Source organism: Ascaphus truei, unplaced genomic scaffold (genome assembly GCF_040206685.1).
Source record: "Ascaphus truei isolate aAscTru1 unplaced genomic scaffold, aAscTru1.hap1 HAP1_SCAFFOLD_849, whole genome shotgun sequence".
NCBI lineage: Eukaryota > Metazoa > Chordata > Amphibia > Anura > Ascaphidae > Ascaphus > Ascaphus truei.
Genome location: NW_027457187.1, coordinates 19,193 through 43,357, shown reverse-complemented (window position 1 = coordinate 43,357; position 24,165 = coordinate 19,193). Strand labels below are relative to the sequence as shown.

Here is a 24,165-nt window from a genome sequence, read left to right as displayed (position 1 = left end):
CTGTATCACTGGGAGACTGTATCACTGGGAGACTGCGTCACTGGGAGACTGTATCACTGGGAGACTGTATCACTGGGAGACTGTATCACTGGGAGACTGTATCACTGTGTCACTGGGAGACTGTGTCACTGGGAGACTGTATCACTGTGTCACTGGGAGACTGTATCACTGGGAGACTGTATCACTGGGACTCTGTGTCACTGAGAGACTGTATCACTGGGAGACTGTATCACTGTGTCACTGGGAGACTGTATCACTGGGAGACTGTATCACTGGGAGACTGTGTCACTGGGAGACTGTATCACTGGGAGACTGTATCACTGTGTCACTGGGAGACTGTATCACTGGGAGACTGTGTCACTGGGAGACTGTGTCACTGGGAGACTGTATCACTGGGAGACTGTATCACTGGGAGACTGTATCACTGGGAGACTGTATCACTGGGAGACTGTATCACTGTGTCACTGGGAGACTGTGTCACTGGGAGACTGTATCACTGTGTCACTGGGAGACTGTATCACTGGGAGACTGTATCACTGTGTCACTGGGAGACTGTATCACTGGGAGACTGTATCACTGTGTCACTGGGAGACTGTATCACTGGGAGACTGTGTCACTGGGAGACTGTATCACTGTGTCACTGGGAGACTGTATCACTGGGAGACTGTATCACTGTGTCACTGGGAGACTGTATCACTGGGAGACTGTATCACTGTGTCACTGGGAGACTGTATCACTGGGAGACTGTGTCACTGGGAGACTGTATCACTGTGTCACTGGGAGACTGTATCACTGGGAGACTGTGTCACTGGGAGACTGTATCACTGTATCACTGGGAGACTGTGTCACTGGGAGACTGTGTCACTGGGAGACTGTATCACTGGGAGACTGTATCACTGGGAGACTGTATCACTGGGAGACTGTATCACTGGGAGACTGTATCACTGTGTCACTGGGAGACTGTGTCACTGGGAGACTGTATCACTGGGAGACTGTATCACTGGGAGACTGTATCACTGTGAGACTGTGTCGCTGGGAGACTGTATCACTGGGAGACTGTAAGCCTTTCACTGTCACTGTGAGACTGTGAGACTGTGAGACTGTGTCACTGGGAGACTGTATCACTGGGAGACTGTGTCACTGGGAGACTGTATCACTGGGAGACTGTGTCACTGTGAGACTGTGTCACTGTGAGACTGTGTCATTGGGAGACTGTATCACTGGGAGACTGTATCACTGTGAGACTGTATCACTGGGAGACTGTAAGCCTTTCACTGTTACTGTGAGACTGTGAGACTGTATCACTGGGAGACTGTAAGCCTTTCACTGTGAATGTGAGACTGTGAGACTGTGTCACTGGGAGACTGTGTCACTGTATCACTGAAAGACTGTATCACTGTGTCACTGGGAGACTGTGTCCCTGGGAGACTGTATCACTGGGAGACTGTGTCACTGGGAGACTGTGTCACTGGGAGACTGTGTCACTGGGAGACTGTATCACTGGGAGACTGTGTCACTGGGAGACTGTGTCACTGGGAGACTGTGTCACTGGGATACTGTGTCACTGGGATACTGTGTCACTGGGAGACTGTGTCACTGGGAGACTGTGTCACTGGGAGACTGTGTCACTGGGAGACTGTGTCACTGTGTCACTGGGAGACTGTATCACTGGGAGACTGTATCACTGGGAGACTGTGTCACTGGGAGACTGTGTCACTGGGAGACTGTGTCACTGGGAGACTGTATCACTGGGAGACGGTATCACTGGGAGACTGTATCACTGGGAGACTGTGTCACTGGGAGACTGTGTCACTGGGAGACTGTGTCACTGGGAGACTGTGTCACTGGGAGACTGTGTCACTGGGAGACTGTATCACTGGGAGACTGTGTCACTGGGAGACTGTGTCACTGGGAGACTGTGTCACTGGGAGACTGTATCACTGGGAGACTGTGTCACTGGGAGACTGTGTCACTGGGAGACTGTGTCACTGGGAGACTGGGTCACTGGGAGACTGTATCACTGGGAGACTGTATCACTGGGAGACTGTGTCCCTGGGAGACTGTGTCACTGGGAGACTGTGTCACTGGGAGACTGTATCACTGGGAGACTGTATCACTGGGAGACTGTATCACTGGGAGACTGTATCACTGGGAGACTGTATCACTGTATCACTGTATCACTGGGAGACTGTGTCACTGGGAGACTGTATCACTGGGAGACTGTATCACTGGGAGACTGTATCACTGGGAGACTGTGTCACTGGGAGACTGTATCACTGGGAGACTGTGTCACTGGGAGACTGTGTCACTGGGAGACTGTGTCACTGGGAGACTGGGTCACTGGGAGACTGTGTCACTGGGAGACTGTGTCACTGGGAGACTGTGTCACTGGGAGACTGTGTCACTGGGAGACTGTGTCACTGGGAGACTGTGTCACTGGGAGACTGTATCACTGGGAGACTGTATCACTGGGAGACTGTGTCACTGGGAGACTGTGTCACTGGGAGACTGTATCACTGGGAGACTGTGTCACTGGGAGACTGTATCACTGGGAGACTGTATCACTGGGAGACTGTGTCACTGGGAGACTGTATCACTGGGAGACTGTGTCACTGGGAGACTGTATCACTGGGAGACTGTGTCACTGGGAGACTGTATCACTGGGAGACTGTATCACTGGGAGACTGTGTCACTGGGAGACTGTATCACTGGGTGGCTGTATCACTGGGAGACTGTATCACTGGGAGACTGTATCACTGGGAGACTGTATCACTGGGAGACTGTATCACTGGGTGGCTGTATAACTGGGAGACTGTATCACTGTGTCACTGGGAGACTGTGTCCCTGGAAGACTGTGTCACTGGGAGACTGTGTCACTGGGAGACTGTGTCACTGTATCACTGGGAGACTGTGTCACTGGGAGACTGTGTCACTGGGAGACTGTATCACTGGGAGACTGGGTCACTGGGAGACTGTGTCACTGGGAGACTGTGTCACTGGGAGACTGTATCACTGGGAGACTGTGTCACTGGGAGACTGTGTCACTGGGAGACTGTATCACTGGGAGACTGTGTCACTGGGAGACTGTGTCACTGGGAGACTGTATCACTGGGAGACTGTGTCACTGGGAGACTGTGTCACTGGGAGACTGTATCACTGTGTCACTGGGACACTGTGTCACTGGGAGACTGTATCACTGGGAGACTGTATCACTGGGAGACTGTATCACTGGGAGACTGTGTCACTGGGAGACTGTGTCACTGGGAGACTGTGTCACTGGGAGACTGTGTCACTGGGAGACTGTATCACTGGGAGACTGTATCACTGGGAGACTGTATCACTGGGAGACTGTATCACTGGGAGACTGTGTCACTGGGAGACTGTATCACTGGAAGACTGTATCACTGGGAGACTGTATCACTGGGAGACTGTGTCACTGGGAGACTGTGTCACTGGGAGACTGTCTCACTGGGAGACTGTATCACTGGGAGACTGTATCACTGGGAGACTGTATCACTGGGAGACTGTATCACTGGGAGACTGTATCACTGTGTCACTGGGAGACTGTATCACTGGGAGACTGTATCACTGGGAGACTGTATCACTGTGTCACTGGGAGACTGTATCACTGGGAGACTGTATCACTGGGAGACTGTATCACTGGGAGACTGTATCACTGTGTCACTGGGAGACTGTATCACTGGGAGACTGTATCACTGGGAGACTGTATCACTGTGTCACTGGGAGACTGTATCACTGGGAGACTGTGTCACTGGGAGACTGTGTCACTGGGAGACTGTGTCACTGGGAGACTGTAATACTGGGAGACTGTATCACTGGGAGACTGTATCACTGGGTGGCTGTATAACTGGGAGACTGTATCACTGTGTCACTGGGAGACTGTGTCCCTGGAAGACTGTGTCACTGGGAGACTGTGTCACTGGGAGACTGTGTCACTGTATCACTGGGAGTCTGTGTCACTGGGAGACTGTGTCACTGGGAGACTGTATCACTGGGAGACTGTATCACTGGGAGACTGTATCACTGGGAGACTGTATCACTGGGAGACTGTATCACTGGGAGACTGTATCACTGGGAGACTGTATCACTGGGAGACTGTATCACTGCGTCACTGGGAGACTGTGTCACTGGGAGACTGTATCACTGTGTCACTGGGAGACTGTATCACTGGGAGACTGTATCACTGTGTCACTGGGAGACTGTATCACTGTGTCACTGGGAGACTGTATCACTGGTAGACTGTATCACTGGGAGACTGTATCACTGGGAAACTGTGTCACTGGGAGACTGTATCACTGGGAGACTGTATCACTGGGAGACTGTGTCACTGGGAGACTGTATCACTGGGAGACTGTAACACTGGGAGACTGTATCACTGGGAGACTGTATCACTGCGTCACTGGGAGACTGTATCACTGGGAGACTGTGTCACTGGGAGACTGTATCACTGGGAGACTGTATCACTGCGTCACTGGGAGACTGTATCACTGGGAGACTGTGTCACTGGGAGACTGTAAGCCTTTCACTGTCACTGTGAGACTGTGTCACTGGGAGACTGTATCACTGGGAGACTGTATCACTGGGAGACTGTATCACTGGGAGACTGTATCACTGGGAGACTGTGTCACTGGGAGACTGTATCACTGGGAGACTGTGTCACTGGGAGACTGTGTCACTGGGAGACTGTGTCACTGGGAGACTGTGTCACTGGGAGACTGTATCACTGGGAGACTGTAACACTGGGAGACTGTATCACTGGGAGACTGTATCACTGGGAGACTGTATCACTGGGAGACTGTATCACTGGGAGACTGTATCACTGCGTCACTGGGAGACTGTATCACTGGGAGACTGTATCACTGGGAGACTGTATCACTGGGAGACTGTATCACTGCGTCACTGGGAGACTGTATCACTGGGAGACTGTATCACTGTGTCACTGGGAGACTGTATCACTGGGAGACTGTATCACTGGGAGACTGTATCACTGGGAGACTGTATCACTGGGAGACTGTATCACTGGGAGACTGTATCACTGCGTCACTGGGAGACTGTATCACTGGGAGACTGTATCACTGTGTCACTGGGAGACTGTATCACTGGGAGACTGTATCACTGGGAGACTGTATCACTGGGAGACTGTATCACTGGGAGACTGTATCACTGCGTCACTGGGAGACTGTATCACTGGGAGACTGTATCACTGTGTCACTGGGAGACTGTATCACTGTGTCACTGGGAGACTGTATCACTGGTAGACTGTATCACTGGGAGACTGTATCACTGGGAAACTGTGTCACTGGGAGACTGTATCACTGGGAGACTGTATCACTGGGAGACTGTGTCACTGGGAGACTGTGTCACTGGGAGACTGTGTCACTGGGAGACTGTGTCACTGGGAGACTGTGTCACTGGGAGACTGTGTCACTGGGAGACTGTAAGCCTTTCACTGTCACTGTGAGACTGTGTCACTGGGAGACTGTATCACTGTGTCACTGGGAGACTGTGTCACTGGGAGACTGTATCACTGTGTCACTGGGAGACTGTATCACTGGGAGACTGTATCACTGGGAGACTGTATCACTGGGAGACTGTATCACTGGGAGACTGTATCACTGGGAGACTGTATCACTGCGTCACTGGGAGACTGTATCACTGGGAGACTGTATCACTGTGTCACTGGGAGACTGTATCACTGTGTCACTGGGAGACTGTATCACTGGTAGACTGTATCACTGGGAGACTGTATCACTGGGAAACTGTGTCACTGGGAGACTGTATCACTGGGAGACTGTATCACTGGGAGACTGTGTCACTGGGAGACTGTATCACTGGGAGACTGTATCACTGGGAGACTGTGTCACTGGGAGACTGTGTCACTGGGAGACTGTGTCACTGGGAGACTGTGTCACTGGGAGACTGTATCACTGGGAGACTGTGTCACTGGGAGACTGTGTCACTGGGAGACTGTGTCACTGGGAGACTGTGTCACTGGGAGACTGTGTCACTGGGAGACTGTAAGCCTTTCACTGTCACTGTGAGACTGTGTCACTGGGAGACTGTATCACTGTGTCACTGGGAGACTGTATCACTGGGAGACTGTATCACTGGGAGACTGTATCACTGGGAGACTGTATCACTGGGAGACTGTGTCACTGGGAGACTGTGTCACTGGGAGACTGTGTCACTGGGAGACTGTGTCACTGGGAGACTGTATCACTGGGAGACTGTGTCACTGTGAGACTGTATCACTGGGAGACTGTATCACTGGGAGACTGTATCACTGGGAGACTGTATCACTGGGAGACTGTATCACTGGGAGACTGTATCACTGGGAGACTGTGTCACTGGGAGACTGTGTCACTGGGAGACTGTATCACTGGGAGACTGTGTCACTGGGAGACTGTATCACTGTGTCACTGGGAGACTGTATCACTGGGAGACTGTATCACTGGGAGACTGTATCACTGTGTCACTGGGAGACTGTGTCCCTGGGAGACTGTATCACTGGGAGACTGTGTCACTGGGAGACTGTGTCACTGGGAGACTGTGTCACTGGGAGACTGTATCACTGGGAGACTGTATCACTGTGTCACTGGGAGACTGTATCACTGGGAGACTGTATCACTGGGAGACTGTATCACTGGGAGACTGTATCACTGGGAGACTGTGTCACTGGGAGACTGTATCACTGGGAGACTGTGTCACTGGGAGACTGTGTCACTGTGTCACTGGGAGACTGTATCACTGGAAGACTGTATCACTGGGAGACTGTGTCACTGGGAGACTGTATCACTGGGAGACTGTATCACTGGGAGACTGTGTCACTGGGAGACTGTGTCACTGGGAGACTGTGTCACTGGGAGACTGTATCACTGGGAGACTGTATCACTGGGAGACTGTATCACTGGGAGACTGTATCACTGGGAGACTGTGTCACTGGGAGACTGTGTCACTGGGAGACTGTGTCACTAGGAGACTGTGTCACTGTGTCACTGGGAGACTGTATCACTGTGTCACTGGGAGACTGTATCACTGTGTCCCTGGAAGACTGTATCACTGGGAGACTGTGTCACTGGGAGACTGTATCACTGGGAGACTGTATCACTGGGAGACTGTGTCACTGGGAGACTGTGTCACTGGGAGACTGTGTCACTGGGAGACTGTATCACTGGGAGACTGTGTCACTGGGAGACTGTATCACTGGGAGACTGTGTCACTGGGAGACTGTGTCACTGGGAGACTGTATCACTGGGAGACTGTGTCACTGGGAGACTGTATCACTGGGAGACTGTATCACTGTGTCACTGGGAGACTGTATCACTGTGTCACTGGGAGACTGTATCACTGTGTCCCTGGAAGACTGTATCACTGGGAGACTGTGTCACTGGGAGACTGTATCACTGGGAGACTGTATCACTGGGAGACTGTGTCACTGGGAGACTGTGTCACTGGGAGACTGTGTCACTGGGAGACTGTATCACTGGGAGACTGTATCACTGGGAGACTGTATCACTGGGAGACTGTATCACTGGGAGACTGTATCACTGGGAGACTGTATCACTGGGAGACTGTAAGCCTTTCACTGTGAATGTGAGACTGTGAGACTGTGTCACTGGGAGACTGTGTCACTGTGTCACTGAGAGACTGTATCACTGTGTCACTGGGAGACTGTGTCCCTGGGAGACTGTATCACTGGGAGACTGTATCACTGTGTCACTGGGAGACTGTGTCACTGTGTCACTGAGAGACTGTGTCACTGGGAGACTGTGTCACTGGGAGACTGTATCACTGGGAGACTGTGTCACTGGGAGACTGTGTCACTGGGAGACTGTGTCACTGGGAGACTGTGTCACTGGGAGACTGTGTCACTGGGAGACTGTGTCACTGGGAGACTGTATCACTGGGAGACTGTATCACTGGGAGACTGTATCACTGGGAGACTGTATCACTGGGAGACTGTGTCACTGGGAGACTGTATCACTGGGAGACTGTATCACTGTGTCACTGGGAGACTGTATCACTGTGTCACTGGGAGACTGTATCACTGTGTCCCTGGAAGACTGTATCACTGGGAGACTGTGTCACTGGGAGACTGTATCACTGGGAGACTGTATCACTGGGAGACTGTGTCACTGGGAGACTGTGTCACTGGGAGACTGTGTCACTGGGAGACTGTATCACTGGGAGACTGTGTCACTGGGAGACTGTATCACTGGGAGACTGTGTCACTGGGAGACTGTGTCACTGGGAGACTGTATCACTGGGAGACTGTGTCACTGGGAGACTGTATCACTGGGAGACTGTATCACTGTGTCACTGGGAGACTGTATCACTGTGTCACTGGGAGACTGTATCACTGTGTCCCTGGAAGACTGTATCACTGGGAGACTGTGTCACTGGGAGACTGTATCACTGGGAGACTGTATCACTGGGAGACTGTGTCACTGGGAGACTGTGTCACTGGGAGACTGTGTCACTGGGAGACTGTATCACTGGGAGACTGTATCACTGGGAGACTGTATCACTGGGAGACTGTATCACTGGGAGACTGTATCACTGGGAGACTGTATCACTGGGAGACTGTAAGCCTTTCACTGTGAATGTGAGACTGTGAGACTGTGTCACTGGGAGACTGTGTCACTGTGTCACTGAGAGACTGTATCACTGTGTCACTGGGAGACTGTGTCCCTGGGAGACTGTATCACTGGGAGACTGTATCACTGTGTCACTGGGAGACTGTGTCACTGTGTCACTGAGAGACTGTGTCACTGGGAGACTGTGTCACTGGGAGACTGTATCACTGGGAGACTGTGTCACTGGGAGACTGTGTCACTGGGAGACTGTGTCACTGGGAGACTGTGTCACTGGGAGACTGTGTCACTAGGAGACTGTGTCACTGGGAGACTGTATCACTGGGAGACTGTATCACTGGGAGACTGTGTCACTGGGAGACTGTGTCACTGGGAGACTGTGTCACTGGGAGACTGTATCACTGGGAGACTGTATCACTGGGAGACTGTGTCACTGGGAGACTGTGTCACTGGGAGACTGTGTCACTGGGAGACTGTGTCACTGGGAGACTGTATCACTGGGAGACTGTATCACTGGGAGACTGTATCACTGGGAGACTGTGTCACTGGGAGACTGTGTCACTGGGAGACTGTATCACTGGGAGACTGTGTCACTGGGAGACTGTGTCACTGGGAGACTGTGTCCCTGGGAGACTGTGTCACTGGGAGACTGGGTCACTGGGAGACTGTGTCACTGGGAGACTGTATCACTGTGTCACTGGGAGACTGTATCACTGTGTCACTGGGAGACTGTATCACTGTGTCCCTGGAAGACTGTATCACTGGGAGACTGTGTCACTGGGAGACTGTATCACTGGGAGACTGTATCACTGGGAGACTGTGTCACTGGGAGACTGTGTCACTGGGAGACTGTGTCACTGGGAGACTGTATCACTGGGAGACTGTATCACTGGGAGACTGTATCACTGGGAGACTGTATCACTGGGAGACTGTATCACTGGGAGACTGTATCACTGGGAGACTGTAAGCCTTTCACTGTGAATGTGAGACTGTGAGACTGTGTCACTGGGAGACTGTGTCACTGTGTCACTGAGAGACTGTATCACTGTGTCACTGGGAGACTGTGTCCCTGGGAGACTGTATCACTGGGAGACTGTATCACTGTGTCACTGGGAGACTGTGTCACTGTGTCACTGGGAGACTGTGTCACTGGGAGACTGTGTCACTGGGAGACTGTGTCACTGGGAGACTGTGTCACTGGGAGACTGTGTCACTGGGAGACTGTAACACTGGGAGACTGTATCACTGGGAAACTGTATCACTGGGAGACTGTATCACTGGGAGACTGTGTCACTGGGAGACTGTGTCACTGGGAGACTGTATCACTGGGAGACTGTATCACTGTGTCACTGGGAGACTGTATCACTGTGTCACTGGAAGACTGTATCACTGGGAGACTGTGTCACTGGGAGACTGTGTCACTGGGAGACTGTGTCACTGGGAGACTGTGTCACTGGAAGACTGTATCACTGGGAGACTGTGTCACTGGGAGACTGTGTCACTGGGAGACTGTATCACTGGGAGACTGTATCACTGGGAGACTGTATCACTGGGAGACTGTATCACTGGGAGACTGTATCACTGGGAGACTGTGTCACTGGGAGACTGTGTCACTGGGAGACTGTGTCACTGGGAGACTGTGTCACTGGGAGACTGTGTCACTGGGAGACTGTAACACTGGGAGACTGTATCACTGGGAGACTGTATCACTGGGAAACTGTGTCACTGGGAGACTGTATCACTGGGAGACTGTGTCACTGGGAGACTGTATCACTGGGAGACTGTATCACTGGGAGACTGTATCACTGTGTCACTGGGAGACTGTATCACTGTGTCACTGGAAGACTGTATCACTGGGAGACTGTGTCACTGGGAGACTGTGTCCCTGGAAGACTGTGTCACTGGGAGACTGTATCACTGGGAGACTGTATCACTGGGAGACTGTATCACTGGGAGACTGTATCACTGGGAGACTGTGTCACTGGGAGACTGTGTCACTGGGAGACTGTGTCACTGGGAGACTGTGTCACTGGGAGACTGTGTCCCTGGAAGACTGTGTCACTGGGAGACTGTATCACTGGGAGACTGTATCACTGGGAGACTGTATCACTGGGAGACTGTGTCACTGGGAGACTGTGTCACTGGGAGACTGTGTCACTGGGAGACTGTATCACTGGGAGACTGTGTCACTGGGAGACTGTGTCACTGGGAGACTGTGTCACTGGGAGACGGTGTCACTGGGAGACTGTGTCACTGGGAGACTGTAACACTGGGAGACTGTATCACTGGGAGACTGTATCACTGGGAAACTGTGTCACTGGGAGACTGTATCACTGGGAGACTGTGTCACTGGGAGACTGTATCACTGGGAGACTGTATCACTGGGAGACTGTATCACTGTGTCACTGGGAGACTGTATCACTGTGTCACTGGAAGACTGTATCACTGGGAGACTGTGTCACTGGGAGACTGTATCACTGGGAGACTGTATCACTGGGAGACTGTATCACTGGGAGACTGTGTCACTGGGAGACTGTATCACTGGGAGACTGTGTCACTGGGAGACTGTGTCACTGGGAGACTGTATCACTGGGAGACTGTATCACTGGGAGACTGTGTCACTGGGAGACTGTGTCACTGGGAGACTGTATCACTGGGAGACTGTGTCACTGGGAGACTGTGTCACTGGGAGACTGTATCACTGGGAGACTGTATCACTGGGAGACTGTATCACTGGGAGACTGTATCACTGGGAGACTGTGTCACTGGGAGACTGTATCACTGGGAGACTGTGTCACTGGGAGACTGTGTCACTGGGAGACTGTATCACTGGGAGACTGTGTCACTGGGAGACTGTGTCACTGGGAGACTGTATCACTGGGAGACTGTGTCACTGGGAGACTGTGTCACTGGGAGACTGTGTCACTGGGAGACTGTATCACTGGGAGACTGTATCACTGGGAGACTGTGTCACTGGGAGACTGTATCACTGGGAGACTGTATCACTGGGAGACTGTGTCACTGGGAGACTGTATCACTGGGAGACTGTATCACTGGGAGACTGTATCACTGGGAGACTGTGTCACTGGGAGACTGTGTCACTGGGAGACTGTGTCACTGGGAGACTGTATCACTGGGAGACTGTATCACTGGGAGACTGTGTCACTGGGAGACTGTATCACTGGGAGACTGTGTCACTGGGAGACTGTATCACTGGGAGACTGTATCACTGTGTCACTGGGAGACTGTATCACTGTGTCACTGGGAGACTGTATCACTGGGAGACTGTGTCACTGGGAGACTGTGTCCCTGGAAGACTGTGTCACTGGGAGACTGTGTCACTGGGAGACTGTGTCACTGGGAGACTGTGTCACTGGGAGACTGTATCACTGGGAGACTGTGTCACTGGGAGACTGTGTCACTGGGAGACTGTGTCACTGGAAGACTGTATCACTGGGAGACTGTGTCCCTGGAAGACTGTATCACTGGGAGACTGTGTCACTGGGAGACTGTGTCACTGGGAGACTGTGTCACTGGGAGACTGTATCACTGGGAGACTGTGTCACTGGGAGACTGTGTCACTGGGAGACTGTGTCACTGGGAGACTGTGTCACTGGGAGACTGTGTCACTGGGAGACTGTATCACTGGGAGACTGTATCACTGGGAGACTGTATCACTGGGAGACTGTATCACTGGGAGACTGTATCACTGGGAGACTGTATCACTGGGAGACTGTATCACTGTGTCACTGGGAGACTGTATCACTGGGAGACTGTATCACTGGGAGACTGTATCACTGTGTCACTGGGAGACTGTATCACTGGGAGACTGTATCACTGGGAGACTGTATCACTGTGTCACTGGGAGACTGTATCACTGGGAGACTGTGTCACTGGGAGACTGTGTCCCTGGAAGACTGTGTCCCTGGAAGACTGTATCACTGGGAGACTGTGTCACTGGGATACTGTATCACTGGGTGGCTGTATAACTGGGAGACTGTATCACTGTGTCACTGGGAGACTGTGTCACTGGGAGACTGTGTCACTGTATCACTGGGAGACTGTGTCACTGGGAGACTGTGTCACTGGGAGACTGTGTCACTGGGAGACTGTGTCACTGGGAGACTGTGTCACTGGGAGACTGTGTCACTGGGAGACTGTATCACTGGGAGACTGTGTCACTGGGAGACTGTGTCACTGGGAGACTGTATCACTGGGAGACTGTATCACTGGGAGACTGTATCACTGGGAGACTGTGTCACTGGGAGACTGTGTCACTGGGAGACTGTGTCACTGGGAGACTGTATCACTGGGAGACTGTATCACTGGGAGACTGTATCACTGGGAGACTGTATCACTGGGAGACTGTATCACTGGGAGACTGTATCACTGGGTGGCTGTATAACTGGGAGACTGTGTCACTGGGATACTGTGTCCCTGGAAGACTGTGTCACTGGGAGACTTTGTCACTGGGAGACTGTATCACTGGGAGACTGTGTCACTGGGAGACTGTGTCACTGGGAGACTGTGTCACTGGGAGACTGTATCACTGGGAGACTGTGTCACTGGGAGACTGTATCACTGGGAGACTGTGTCACTGGGAGACTGTGTCACTGGGAGACTGTATCACTAGGAGACTGTATCACTGGGAGACTGTATCACTGGGAGACTGTATCACTGGGAGACTGTATCACTGGGAGACTGTATCACTGGGAGACTGTATCACTGGGAGACTGTATCACTGGGAGACTGTATCACTGGGAGACTGTGTCACTGGGAGACTGTATCACTGGGAGACTGTATCACTGGGAGACTGTATCACTGGGAGACTGTATCACTGTGTCACTGTGAGACTGTGTCACTGGGAGACTGTATCACTGGGAGACTGTGTCACTGGGAGACTGTGTCACTGGGAGACTGTATCACTGGAGACTGTATCACTGTGTCACTGGGAGACTGTGTCACTGGGAGACTGTATCACTGTGTCACTGGGAGACTGTATCACTGGGAGACTGTATCACTGTATCACTGGGAGACTGTATCACTGGGAGACTGTATCACTGTGTCACTGGGAGACTGTGTCACTGTGAGACTGTGTCACTGTGAGACTGTGTCATTGGGAGACTGTAAGCCTTTCACTGTTACTGTGAGACTGTGAGACTGTGTCACTGGGAGACTGAGAGACTTTCACTGTGTCACTGGGAGACTGTATCACTGGGAGACTGTGTCACTGTATCACTGAAAGACTGTATCACTGTGTCACTGGGAGACTGTGTCCCTGGGAGACTGTATCACTGGGAGACTGTGTCACTGGGAGACTGTGTCACTGGGAGACTGTGTCACTGGGAGACTGTATCACTGGGAGACTGTATCACGGGGAGACTGTGTCACTGGGAGACTGTGTCACTGGGAGACTGTGTCACTGGGAGACTGTGTCACTGGGAGACTGTGTCACTGGGAGACTGTATCACTGGGAGACGGTATCACTGGGAGACTGTATCACTGGGAGACTGTGTCACTGGGAGACTGTGTCACTGGGAGACTGTGTCACTGGGAGACTGTGTCACTGGGAGACTGTGTCACTGGGAGACTGTATCACTGTGTCACTGGGAGACTGTATCACTGGGAGACTGTATCACTGGGAGACTGTATCACTGTGTCACTGGGAGACTGTATCACTGTATCACTGTATCACTGGGAGACTGTGTCACTGGGAGACTGTATCACTGGGAGACTGTGTCACTGGGAGACTGTGTCACTGGGAGACTGTATCACTGGGAGACTGTATCACTGGGAGACTGTATCACTGGGAGACTGTGTCACTGGGAGACTGTATCACTGGGAGACTGTGTCACTGGGAGACTGTGTCACTGGGAGACTGTGTCACTGGAAGACTGTATCACTGGGAGACTGTGTCCCTGGAAGACTGTATCACTGGGAGACTGTGTCACTGGGAGACTGTATCACTGGGAGACTGTGTCACTGGGAGACTGTATCACTGGGAGACTGTATCACTGGGAGACTGTGTCACTGGGAGACTGTGTCACTGGGAGACTGTATCACTGGGAGACTGTGTCACTGGGAGACTGTATCACTGGGAGACTGTATCACTGGGAGACTGTGTCACTGGGAGACTGTATCACTGGGAGACTGTGTCACTGGGAGACTGTATCACTGGGAGACTGTGTCACTGGGAGACTGTATCACTGGGAGACTGTATCACTGGGAGACTGTGTCACTGGGAGACTGTATCACTGGGTGGCTGTATCACTGGGAGACTGTATCACTGCGTGACTGGGAGACTGTATCACTGGGAGACTGTATCACTGGGAGACTGTATCACTGGGAGACTGTATCACTGGGTGGCTGTATAACTGGGAGACTGTATCACTGTGTCACTGGGAGACTGTGTCCCTGGAAGACTGTGTCACTGGGAGACTGTGTCACTGGGAGACTGTGTCACTGTATCACTGGGAGACTGTGTCACTGGGAGACTGTGTCACTGGGAGACTGTATCACTGGGAGACTGTGTCACTGGGAGACTGTGTCACTGGGAGACTGTGTCACTGGGAGACTGTATCACTGGGAGACTGTATCACTGGGAGACTGTGTCACTGGGAGACTGTGTCACTGGGAGACTGTATCACTGGGAGACTGTATCACTGGGAGACTGTATCACTGGGAGACTGTATCACTGGGAGACTGTATCACTGTGTCACTGGGAGACTGTATCACTGGGAGACTGTATCACTGGGAGACTGTATCACTGGGAGACTGTATCACTGGGAGACTGTGTCACTGGGAGACTGTATCACTGGGAAACTGTATCACTGGGAGACTGTATCACTGGGAGACTGTGTCACTGGGAGACTGTATCACTGGTAGACTGTATCACTGGGAGACTGTATCACTGGGAAACTGTGTCACTGGGAGACTGTATCACTGGGAGACTGTATCACTGGGAGACTGTGTCACTGGGAGACTGTGTCACTGGGAGACTGTGTCACTGGGAGACTGTAAGCCTTTCACTGTCACTGTGAGACTGTGTCACTGGGAGACTGTATCACTGGGAGACTCTATCACTGGGAGACTGTATCACTGGGAGACTGTATCACTGGGAGACTGTGTCACTGGGAGACTGTGTCACTGGGAGACTGTGTCACTGGGAGACTGTGTCACTGGGAGACTGTATCACTGGGAGACTGTGTCACTGTGAGACTGTATCACTGGGAGACTGTATCACTGGGAGACTGTATCACTGGGAGACTGTATCACTGGGAGACTGTATCACTGGGAGACTGTATCACTGGGAGACTGTGTCACTGGGAGACTGTGTCACTGGGAGACTGTATCACTGGGAGACTGTATCACTGTGTCACTGGGAGACTGTATCACTGGGTGGCTGTATAACTGGGAGACTGTATCACTGTGTCACTGGGAGACTGTGTCCCTGGGAGACTGTATCACTGGGAGACTGTGTCACTGGGAGACTGTGTCACTGGGAGACTGTGTCACTGGGAGACTGTATCACTGGGAGACTGTATCACTGGGAGACTGTGTCACTGGGAGACTGTGTCACTGGGAGACTGTATCACTGTGTCCCTGGGAGACTGTGTCACTGGGAGACTGTGTCACTGGGAGACTGTGTCACTGGGAGACTGTGTCACTGGGAGACTGTATCACTGGGAGACTGTGTCACTGGGAGACTGTGTCACTGGGAGACTGTGTCACTGGGAGACTGTATCACTGGGAGACTGTATCACTGGGAGACTGTGTCACTGGGAGACTGTGTCACTGGGAGACTGTGTCACTGGGAGACTGTATCACTGGGAGACTGTATCACTGGGAGACTGTATCACTGGGAGACTGTATCACTGGGAGACTGTGTCACTGGGAGACTGTGTCACTGGGAGACTGTGTCACTGGGAGACTGTGTCACTGGGAGACTGTATCACTGGGAGACTGTGTCACTGGGAGACTGTGTCACTGGGAGACTGTGTCACTGGGAGACTGTGTCACTGGGAGACTGTGTCACTGGGAGACTGTATCACTGGGAGACTGTATCACTGGGAGACTGTATCACTGGGAGACTGTGTCACTGGGAGACTGTGTCACTAGGAGACTGTATCACTGGGAGACTGTGTCACTGGGAGACTGTGTCACTGGGAGACTGTGTCACTAGGAGACTGTCACTGGGAGACTGTATCACTGGGAGACTGTATCACTGGGAGACTGTGTCACTGGGAGACTGTATCACTGGGAGACTGTATCACTGGGAGACTGTATCACTGGGAGACTGTATCACTGGGAGACTGTGTCACTGGGAGACTGTATCACTGGGAGACTGTATCACTGGGAGACTGTGTCACTGGGAGACTGTATCACTGGGAGACTGTGTCACTGGGAGACTGTGTCACTGGGAGACTGTGTCACTGGGAGACTGTATCACTGGGAGACTGTATCACTGGGAGACTGTATCACTGGGTGACTGTGTCACTGGGAGACTGTGTCACTGGGAGACTGTGTCCCTGGAAGACTGTATCACTGGGAGACTGTGTCACTGGGAGACTGTGTCACTGGGAGACTGTGTCACTGGGAGACTGTATCACTGGGAGACTGTATCACTGGGAGACTGTATCACTGGGAGACTGTGTCACTGGGAGACTGTGTCACTGGGAGACTGTGTCACTGGGAGACTGTGTCACTGGGAGACTGTATCACTGGGAGACTGTATCACTGGGTGACTGTGTCACTGGGAGACTGTATCACTGGGAGACTGTGTCCCTGGAAGACTGTATCACTGGGAGACTGTGTCACTGGGAGACTGTGTCACTGGGAGACTGTGTCACTGGGAGACTGTATCACTGGGAGACTGTGTCCCTGGGAGACTGTATCACTGGGAGACTGTGTCCCTGGAAGACTGTATCACTGGGAGACTGTGTCACTGGGAGACTGTATCACTGGGAGACTGTGTCACTGGGAGACTGTATCACTGGGAGACTGTGTCCCTGGAAGACTGTATCACTGGGAGACTGTGTCACTGGGAGACTGTATCACTGGGAGACTGTGTCACTGGGAGACTGTATCACTGGGAGACTGTGTCACTGGGAGACTGTGTCACTGGGAGACTGTGTCACTGGGAGACTGTATCACTGGGTGGTTGTGTCACTTGGAGACTGTGTCACTGGGAGACTGTATCACTGGGTGGTTGTGTCACTTGGAGACTGTGTCACTGGGAGACTGTATCACTGGGAGACTGTGTCACTGGGAGACTGTATCACTGGGTGGTTGTGTCACTTGGAGACTGTGTCACTGGGAGACTGTGTCACTGGGAGACTGTGTCACTGGGAGACTGTGTCACTGGGAGACTGTATCACTGGGAGACTGTATCACTGGGAGACTGTGTCACTGTGAGACTGTATCACTGTATCACTGTATCACTGGGAGACTGTGTCACTGGGAGACTGTATCACTGGGAGACTGTATCACTGGGAGACTGTGTCCCTGGAAGACTGTATCACTGGGTGACTGTATCACTGGGAGACTGTGTCACTGGGAGACTGTATCACTGGGAGACTGTGTCACTGGGAGACTGTATCACTGGGAGACTGTGTCACTGGGAGACTGTGTCACTGGGAGACTGTATCACTGGGAGACTGTATCACTGGGAGACTGTGTCACTGGGAGACTTTGTCACTGGGAGACTGTGTCACTGGGAGACTGTGTCACTGGGAGACTGTGTCACTGGGAGACTGTGTCACTGGGAGACTGTATCACTGGGAGACTGTATCACTGGGAGACTGTATCACTGGGAGACTGTATCACTGGGAGACTGTGTCACTGGGAGACTGTGTCACTGGGAGACTGTGTCACTGTGTCACTGGGAGACTGTGTCACTGGGAGACTGTATCACTGGGAGACTGTGTCACTGGGAGACTGTGTCACTGGGAGACTGTATCACTGGGAGACTGTGTCACTGGGAGACTGTGTCACTGGGAGACTGTGTCACTGGGAGACTGTGTCACTGGGAGACTGTATCACTGTGTCACTAGGAGACTGTATCACTGGGAGACTGTGTCACTGGGAGACTGTGTCACTGGGAGACTGTGTCACTGGGAGACTGTGTCACTGGGAGACTGTGTCACTGGGAGACTGTATCACTGGGAGACTGTATCACTGGGAGACTGTGTCACTGGGAGACTGTGTCACTGGGAGACTGTATCACTGGGAGACTGTGTCACTGGGAGACTGTATCACTGGGTGGTTGTGTCACTTGGAGACTGTGTCACTGGGAGACTGTGTCACTGGGAGACTGTATCACTGGGAGACTGTATCACTGGGAGACTGTGTCACTGGGAGACTGTATCACTGTATCACTGGGAGACTGTGTCCCTGGAAGACTGTATCACTGGGAGACTGTGTCACTGGGAGACTGTATCACTGGGAGACTGTGTCACTGGGAGACTGTATCACTGGGAGACTGTGTCACTGGGAGACTGTATCACTGTGTCACTGGGAGACTGTGTCACTGGGAGACTGTATCACTGGGAGACTGTGTCACTGGGAGACTGTGTCACTGGGAGACTGTGTCACTGGGAGACTGTGTCACTGGGAGACTGTATCACTGGGAGACTGTGTCACTGGGAGACTGTATCACTGGGAGACTGTGTCACTGGGAGACTGTGTCACTGGGAGACTGTGTCACTGGGAGACTGTATCACTGGGAGACTGTATCACTGGGAGACTGGGTCACTGGGAGACTGTGTCACTGGGAGACTGTATCACTGGGAGACTGTGTCACTGGGAGACTGTGTCACTGGGAGACTGTGTCACTGGGAGACTGTGTCACTGGGAGACTGTATCACTGTGTCACTAGGAGACTGTATCACTGGGAGACTGTATCACTGGGAGACTGTGTCACTGGGAGACTGTGTCACTGGGAGACTGTGTCACTGGGAGACAGTGTCACTGGGAGACTGTGTCACTGGGAGACTGTATCACTGGGAGACTGTATCACTGGGAGACTGTGTCACTGGGAGACTGTGTCACTGGGAGACTGTATCACTGGGAGACTGTGTCACTGGGAGACTGTATCACTGGGTGGTTGTGTCACTTGGAGACTGTGTCACTGGGAGACTGTGTCACTGGGAGACTGTATCACTGGGAGACTGTGTCACTGGGAGACTGTGTCACTGGGAGACTGTATCACTGGGAGACTGTGTCACTGGGAGACTGTGTCACTGGGAGACTGTATCACTGGGAGACTGTGTCACTGGGAGACTGTATCACTGGGTGGTTGTGTCACTTGGAGACTGTGTCACTGGGAGACTGTGTCACTGGGAGACTGTGTCACTGGGAGACTGTGTCACTGGGAGACTGGGTCACTGGGAGACTGTGTCACTGGGAGACTGTATCACTGGGAGACTGTGTCACTGGGAGACTGTATCACTGGGTGGTTGTGTCACTTGGAGACTGTGTCACTGGGAGACTGTGTCACTGGGAGACTGTGTCACTGGGAGACTGTGTCACTGGGAGACTGTATCACTGGGAGACTGTGTCACTGGGAGACTGTGTCACTGGGAGACTGTATCACTGGGAGACTGTATCACTGGGAGACTGTGTCACTGGGAGACTGTGTCACTGGGAGACTGTGTCACTGGGAGACTGTATCACTGGGAGACTGTATCACTGGGAGACTGGGTCACTGGGAGACTGTATCACTGGGAGACTGTGTCACTGGGAGACTGTATCACTGGGAGACTGTGTCACTGGGAGACTGTATCACTGGGAGACTGTGTCACTGGGAGACTGTATCACTGGGAGACTGTGTCACTGGGAGACTGTGTCACTGGGAGACTGTGTCACTGGGAGACTGTATCACTGGGAGTTTGTGTCACTGGGAGACTGTGTCACTGGGAGACTGGGTCACTGGGAGACTGTATCACTGGGAGACTGTGTCACTGGGAGACTGTATCACTGGGAGACTGTATCACTGGGAGACTGTGTCACTGGGAGACTGTGTCACTGGGAGACTGTGTCACTGGGAGACGGTATCACTGGGAGACTGGGTCACTGGGAGACTGTGTCACTGGGAGACTGTGTCACTGGGAGACTGTGTCACTGGGTCACTGGGTCACTGGGAGACTGTGTCACTGGGAGACTGTGTCACTGGGTCACTGGGATCCTATCACTTTGTCATTGTGTTACTGATTCACTTTATCACTTTATCACTGTGTTACTGTGTCATTGTATCACTGATTCACTTTATCACTTTATCACTGTGTTACTGATTCACTTTATCACTTTATCACTGTGTTACTGTGTCATTGTATCACTGATTCACTTTATCACTTTATCACTGTATCACTGATTCACTTTATCACTTTATCACTGTGTTACTGTGTCATTGTATCACTGGTTCACTTTATCACTGTGTTACTGTGTCATTGTATCACTGGTTCACTTTATCACTGTATGACTGTGTCCCTACCCGTCTCCCCAGGCGTCAGACAGCGGAGGAGCGGGAGTCTGAGCGCCAGCAGACCAGTCGTATGATGCTGCAGCTCCAGCAGGAGGCATTCCAGAAGAGCCTGGCACAGTCACTGCCCCGGGACCCTCTGTGTGCGCACAACTCATCCCTCTGCGCCCTGCAAAATCTGCAGCCCTGGGCGGAGGAATGTCCCAACGTGTGAAACCGCCAGGGGACCCACAACCTGTGACACAGCTAGGGACCCACAACATGTGACAGCCAGGGACCCACAACGTGTGACACCGCCATGGGAACCACAACGTATGATACAGCCAGGGGACCCACTACGTGTGACAGCACCAGATGACCCCCTGTTTGTGACAGACCCACTGTGTTTGGATGCTGAACTGAGGGAAGGGAGCCCTCAAACAGCTGAACCGCAACATCAGACACTGGAGCTGTACTGGACCCCCAGAGACCTGCACAGGGACATGGGACCCCCAGAGACCTGCACAGTGACATGGGACCCCCAGAGATCGGCACAGGGACACGGGACCCCCGGAGACCTACACAGGGAAACGGGACCCCCAGAGACCTGCACAGGGACACTGGACCACCAGAGACCTGCACAGGGACACACCCAGAGACCTGGACAGGGAGACGAGACCCCCAGAGACCTGCACAGGGACACGGGACACACCCAGAGACCTGCACAGGGACACGGGGCACACCCAGAGACCTGCACAGGGACACAGGACACTGTCACGGGAGACCAATGCATTTAACACAAAAATACCCAGATCATTTGCTTGAGCAAAACGTGAGATAAAATAAATTGTGGTTTATTTACAGAATGAACATGCATAGATTGATTTACAAAATACTACGAAAATACACTTACTTAGTTACGATGCTACATCTGCTTACAGGAAAGTTCTTAGATGGAATCTCAGGTGAATCTTTTTACAGTGTGAATGCGAAAAAAATTCAATGGTTATTGGGTTCATTATTTTTCAGAGTTAATCAAGTAAGAGTTTACTTCAGTACGAGTATACACGGAGGAGAGCTCAAGGCAAAAGCTCTTCTGACATACAGCAAAAACACAAACTCTTTATACACTGCTGAGGTATAATACACGCCCCTAGATGGGCTGGCTTATTACTATAGAAAATTATAATAATACGCCCCTCCAGGAGAGGTTGACCTTTAATGCTACAAGTACCTAACCAATATCAGGAAATACAGGGTTTTAATACATAACCTCTGCACTTCAGCTCACCTCGGGGTGATATTTCCTGTCAAACCAATTATCACATTCCTTAGTTAGGGTTGTTAATTAAAAATAAGGAAAAGCGGGAGAAGCAGGTTCTTATCTTTTCCGCTCCTAACTTCCAATTATTTTGAAAAAACATTCACCAACACAAATGGGAGTTTTACATAGGAATAGTTCTTATCTCAAACTGGCTCTGCATTCTGTCCCCCCCCCCCCCCCAACCCCTTGCACCTGCATCTAGCAAATTAGTTTCAGCAGGGAGAAAGACCACAAGGGAATCTAGGACTTACAGAAGAGCAAAATCACAGAGGTCAAAACTCATTCATCCTTCTTTCATAACTACATAAAAAACAAGATGGAGGACAAACAGAGAGAAACAAAATGGTTGCATAGATCCTAGTGCACCCCCCTACACGGGCTTCATACAGTATCACACTTTCACAGTCCCTCCTTTTATTCTTAAACAAAAAATGCTTTAAGGATAACTGTCCAGTATTGCATATGGTTGCCATTTGGCTTGCTCCAACATTTGTATTGTATTGTATGTCTTTATTTATATAGCGCCAAAAGTGCACTCAGCGCTTCACAAAGAATACAGTACAGGGAATTATAATGTCAAAGCGTAGAAATAAAATCAATGAGACAAGGGTTCAAAGTAACACATGAGTTTATCTGTACCAAGGCACAATTGGGAGACAAGAGTTCAAAGAAAGAACTCAGGCCTCTGAAAACATATTGCTTAGTATCACATTTTTATACATTTCAAAATGAGTAATACACCCCTTAAGGGGGCTGGCTTATAGATAAATGATGATATGATGACATGCAAAAAATATATTTGCTGATGCCTAAATATGCTTTACATTGCTATATTCTTATCGATAATTTACCATAATGTGGGCCTCCCAACCCTGTGACATAAGGGAGTTACTGTGTTCAGCCCTGTATGTGTATTGTAGCTGTCAGATAACAACTACACTATGGTCAGCAGGAATATCTTAGGAGAAATTGCTTACGAATGCTATTTCAATTCTTGCCTGCCTGTTAGGAATTACAAAAGGGTTAGTTATATCCAGGACCGATACTCTTCAGATTCAAACATTCACAGTTCATTCATTCATTCACGAATGAGACAAATAAACATTCATATAGTAAACACTCAGAAAATGGTGGTTTAGGCCAAAATGGAGGTGATGATAGCCACTCACATTATCTCAATCTTCACAATAATTATACAATAAGTGCAGCAAAATCAGACAATAGGAAAGGAAATCCCTGCCCCGAAGAGCTTACAATCTAAAAGGTTTAATGGGAGACTTACAGAGACAGCAGGTGAGGGAATAAGTGCTGTAGATGGCAGCGCTTGGTCACAATGGGTGGTAGGAGTGACTGAGTGTGGGACAGTAGCCATGAGTGCCGGCTATTGGGGTGCTTGATTTGTGGGGTAAAATTTAAGGAAGGTCAGTGTTAAATGAAAAGGTTAACACCATTTACAGGGGAAGAGATGGCAGGGAGGCATGGGTGTGTATGTCTGGCTTCAGGCTTAGGGGAGATCCCCAGCAGCAGGAAGGAGTAGATAGAGGGTGTGAATAGAGGATTTGTGTGGGTGTTTTTTATTGAGGGGTAAAGAAGTTGTTGGTAGAGGGGTGTATAAATAATGGTGCAGTGGGGAGTGGGGATGTTGTAGAGAACAGAAATGCTCACAAAGGATTGAGGAAGCAGACAACAGAAAAAGAAATAGGGAGGGCATAGTGAGATGCAGGAGGGAGGGCATAGTGAGATGCAGGTGGAGAGAGTTCCAAAGTACT

The 24,165-nt window shown here is 51.4% G+C and overlaps 1 protein-coding gene across 1 annotated transcript in view; it reads left to right on the top strand.

Moving 5' to 3' along the window:
- Positions 1-21,876, top strand: part of LOC142486415 (T-cell leukemia homeobox protein 3-like) — a 126,363-nt gene extending 104,487 nt beyond the window's left edge. The window contains exon 3 of the mRNA XM_075585004.1: positions 21,118-21,876. Within this exon, the coding sequence (XP_075441119.1) occupies positions 21,118-21,307 (190 nt within the window). The 3' untranslated portion in view covers positions 21,308-21,876. The remainder of the gene's footprint in view (positions 1-21,117) is intronic.
- Positions 21,877-24,165: the final 2,289 nt, after the last annotated feature.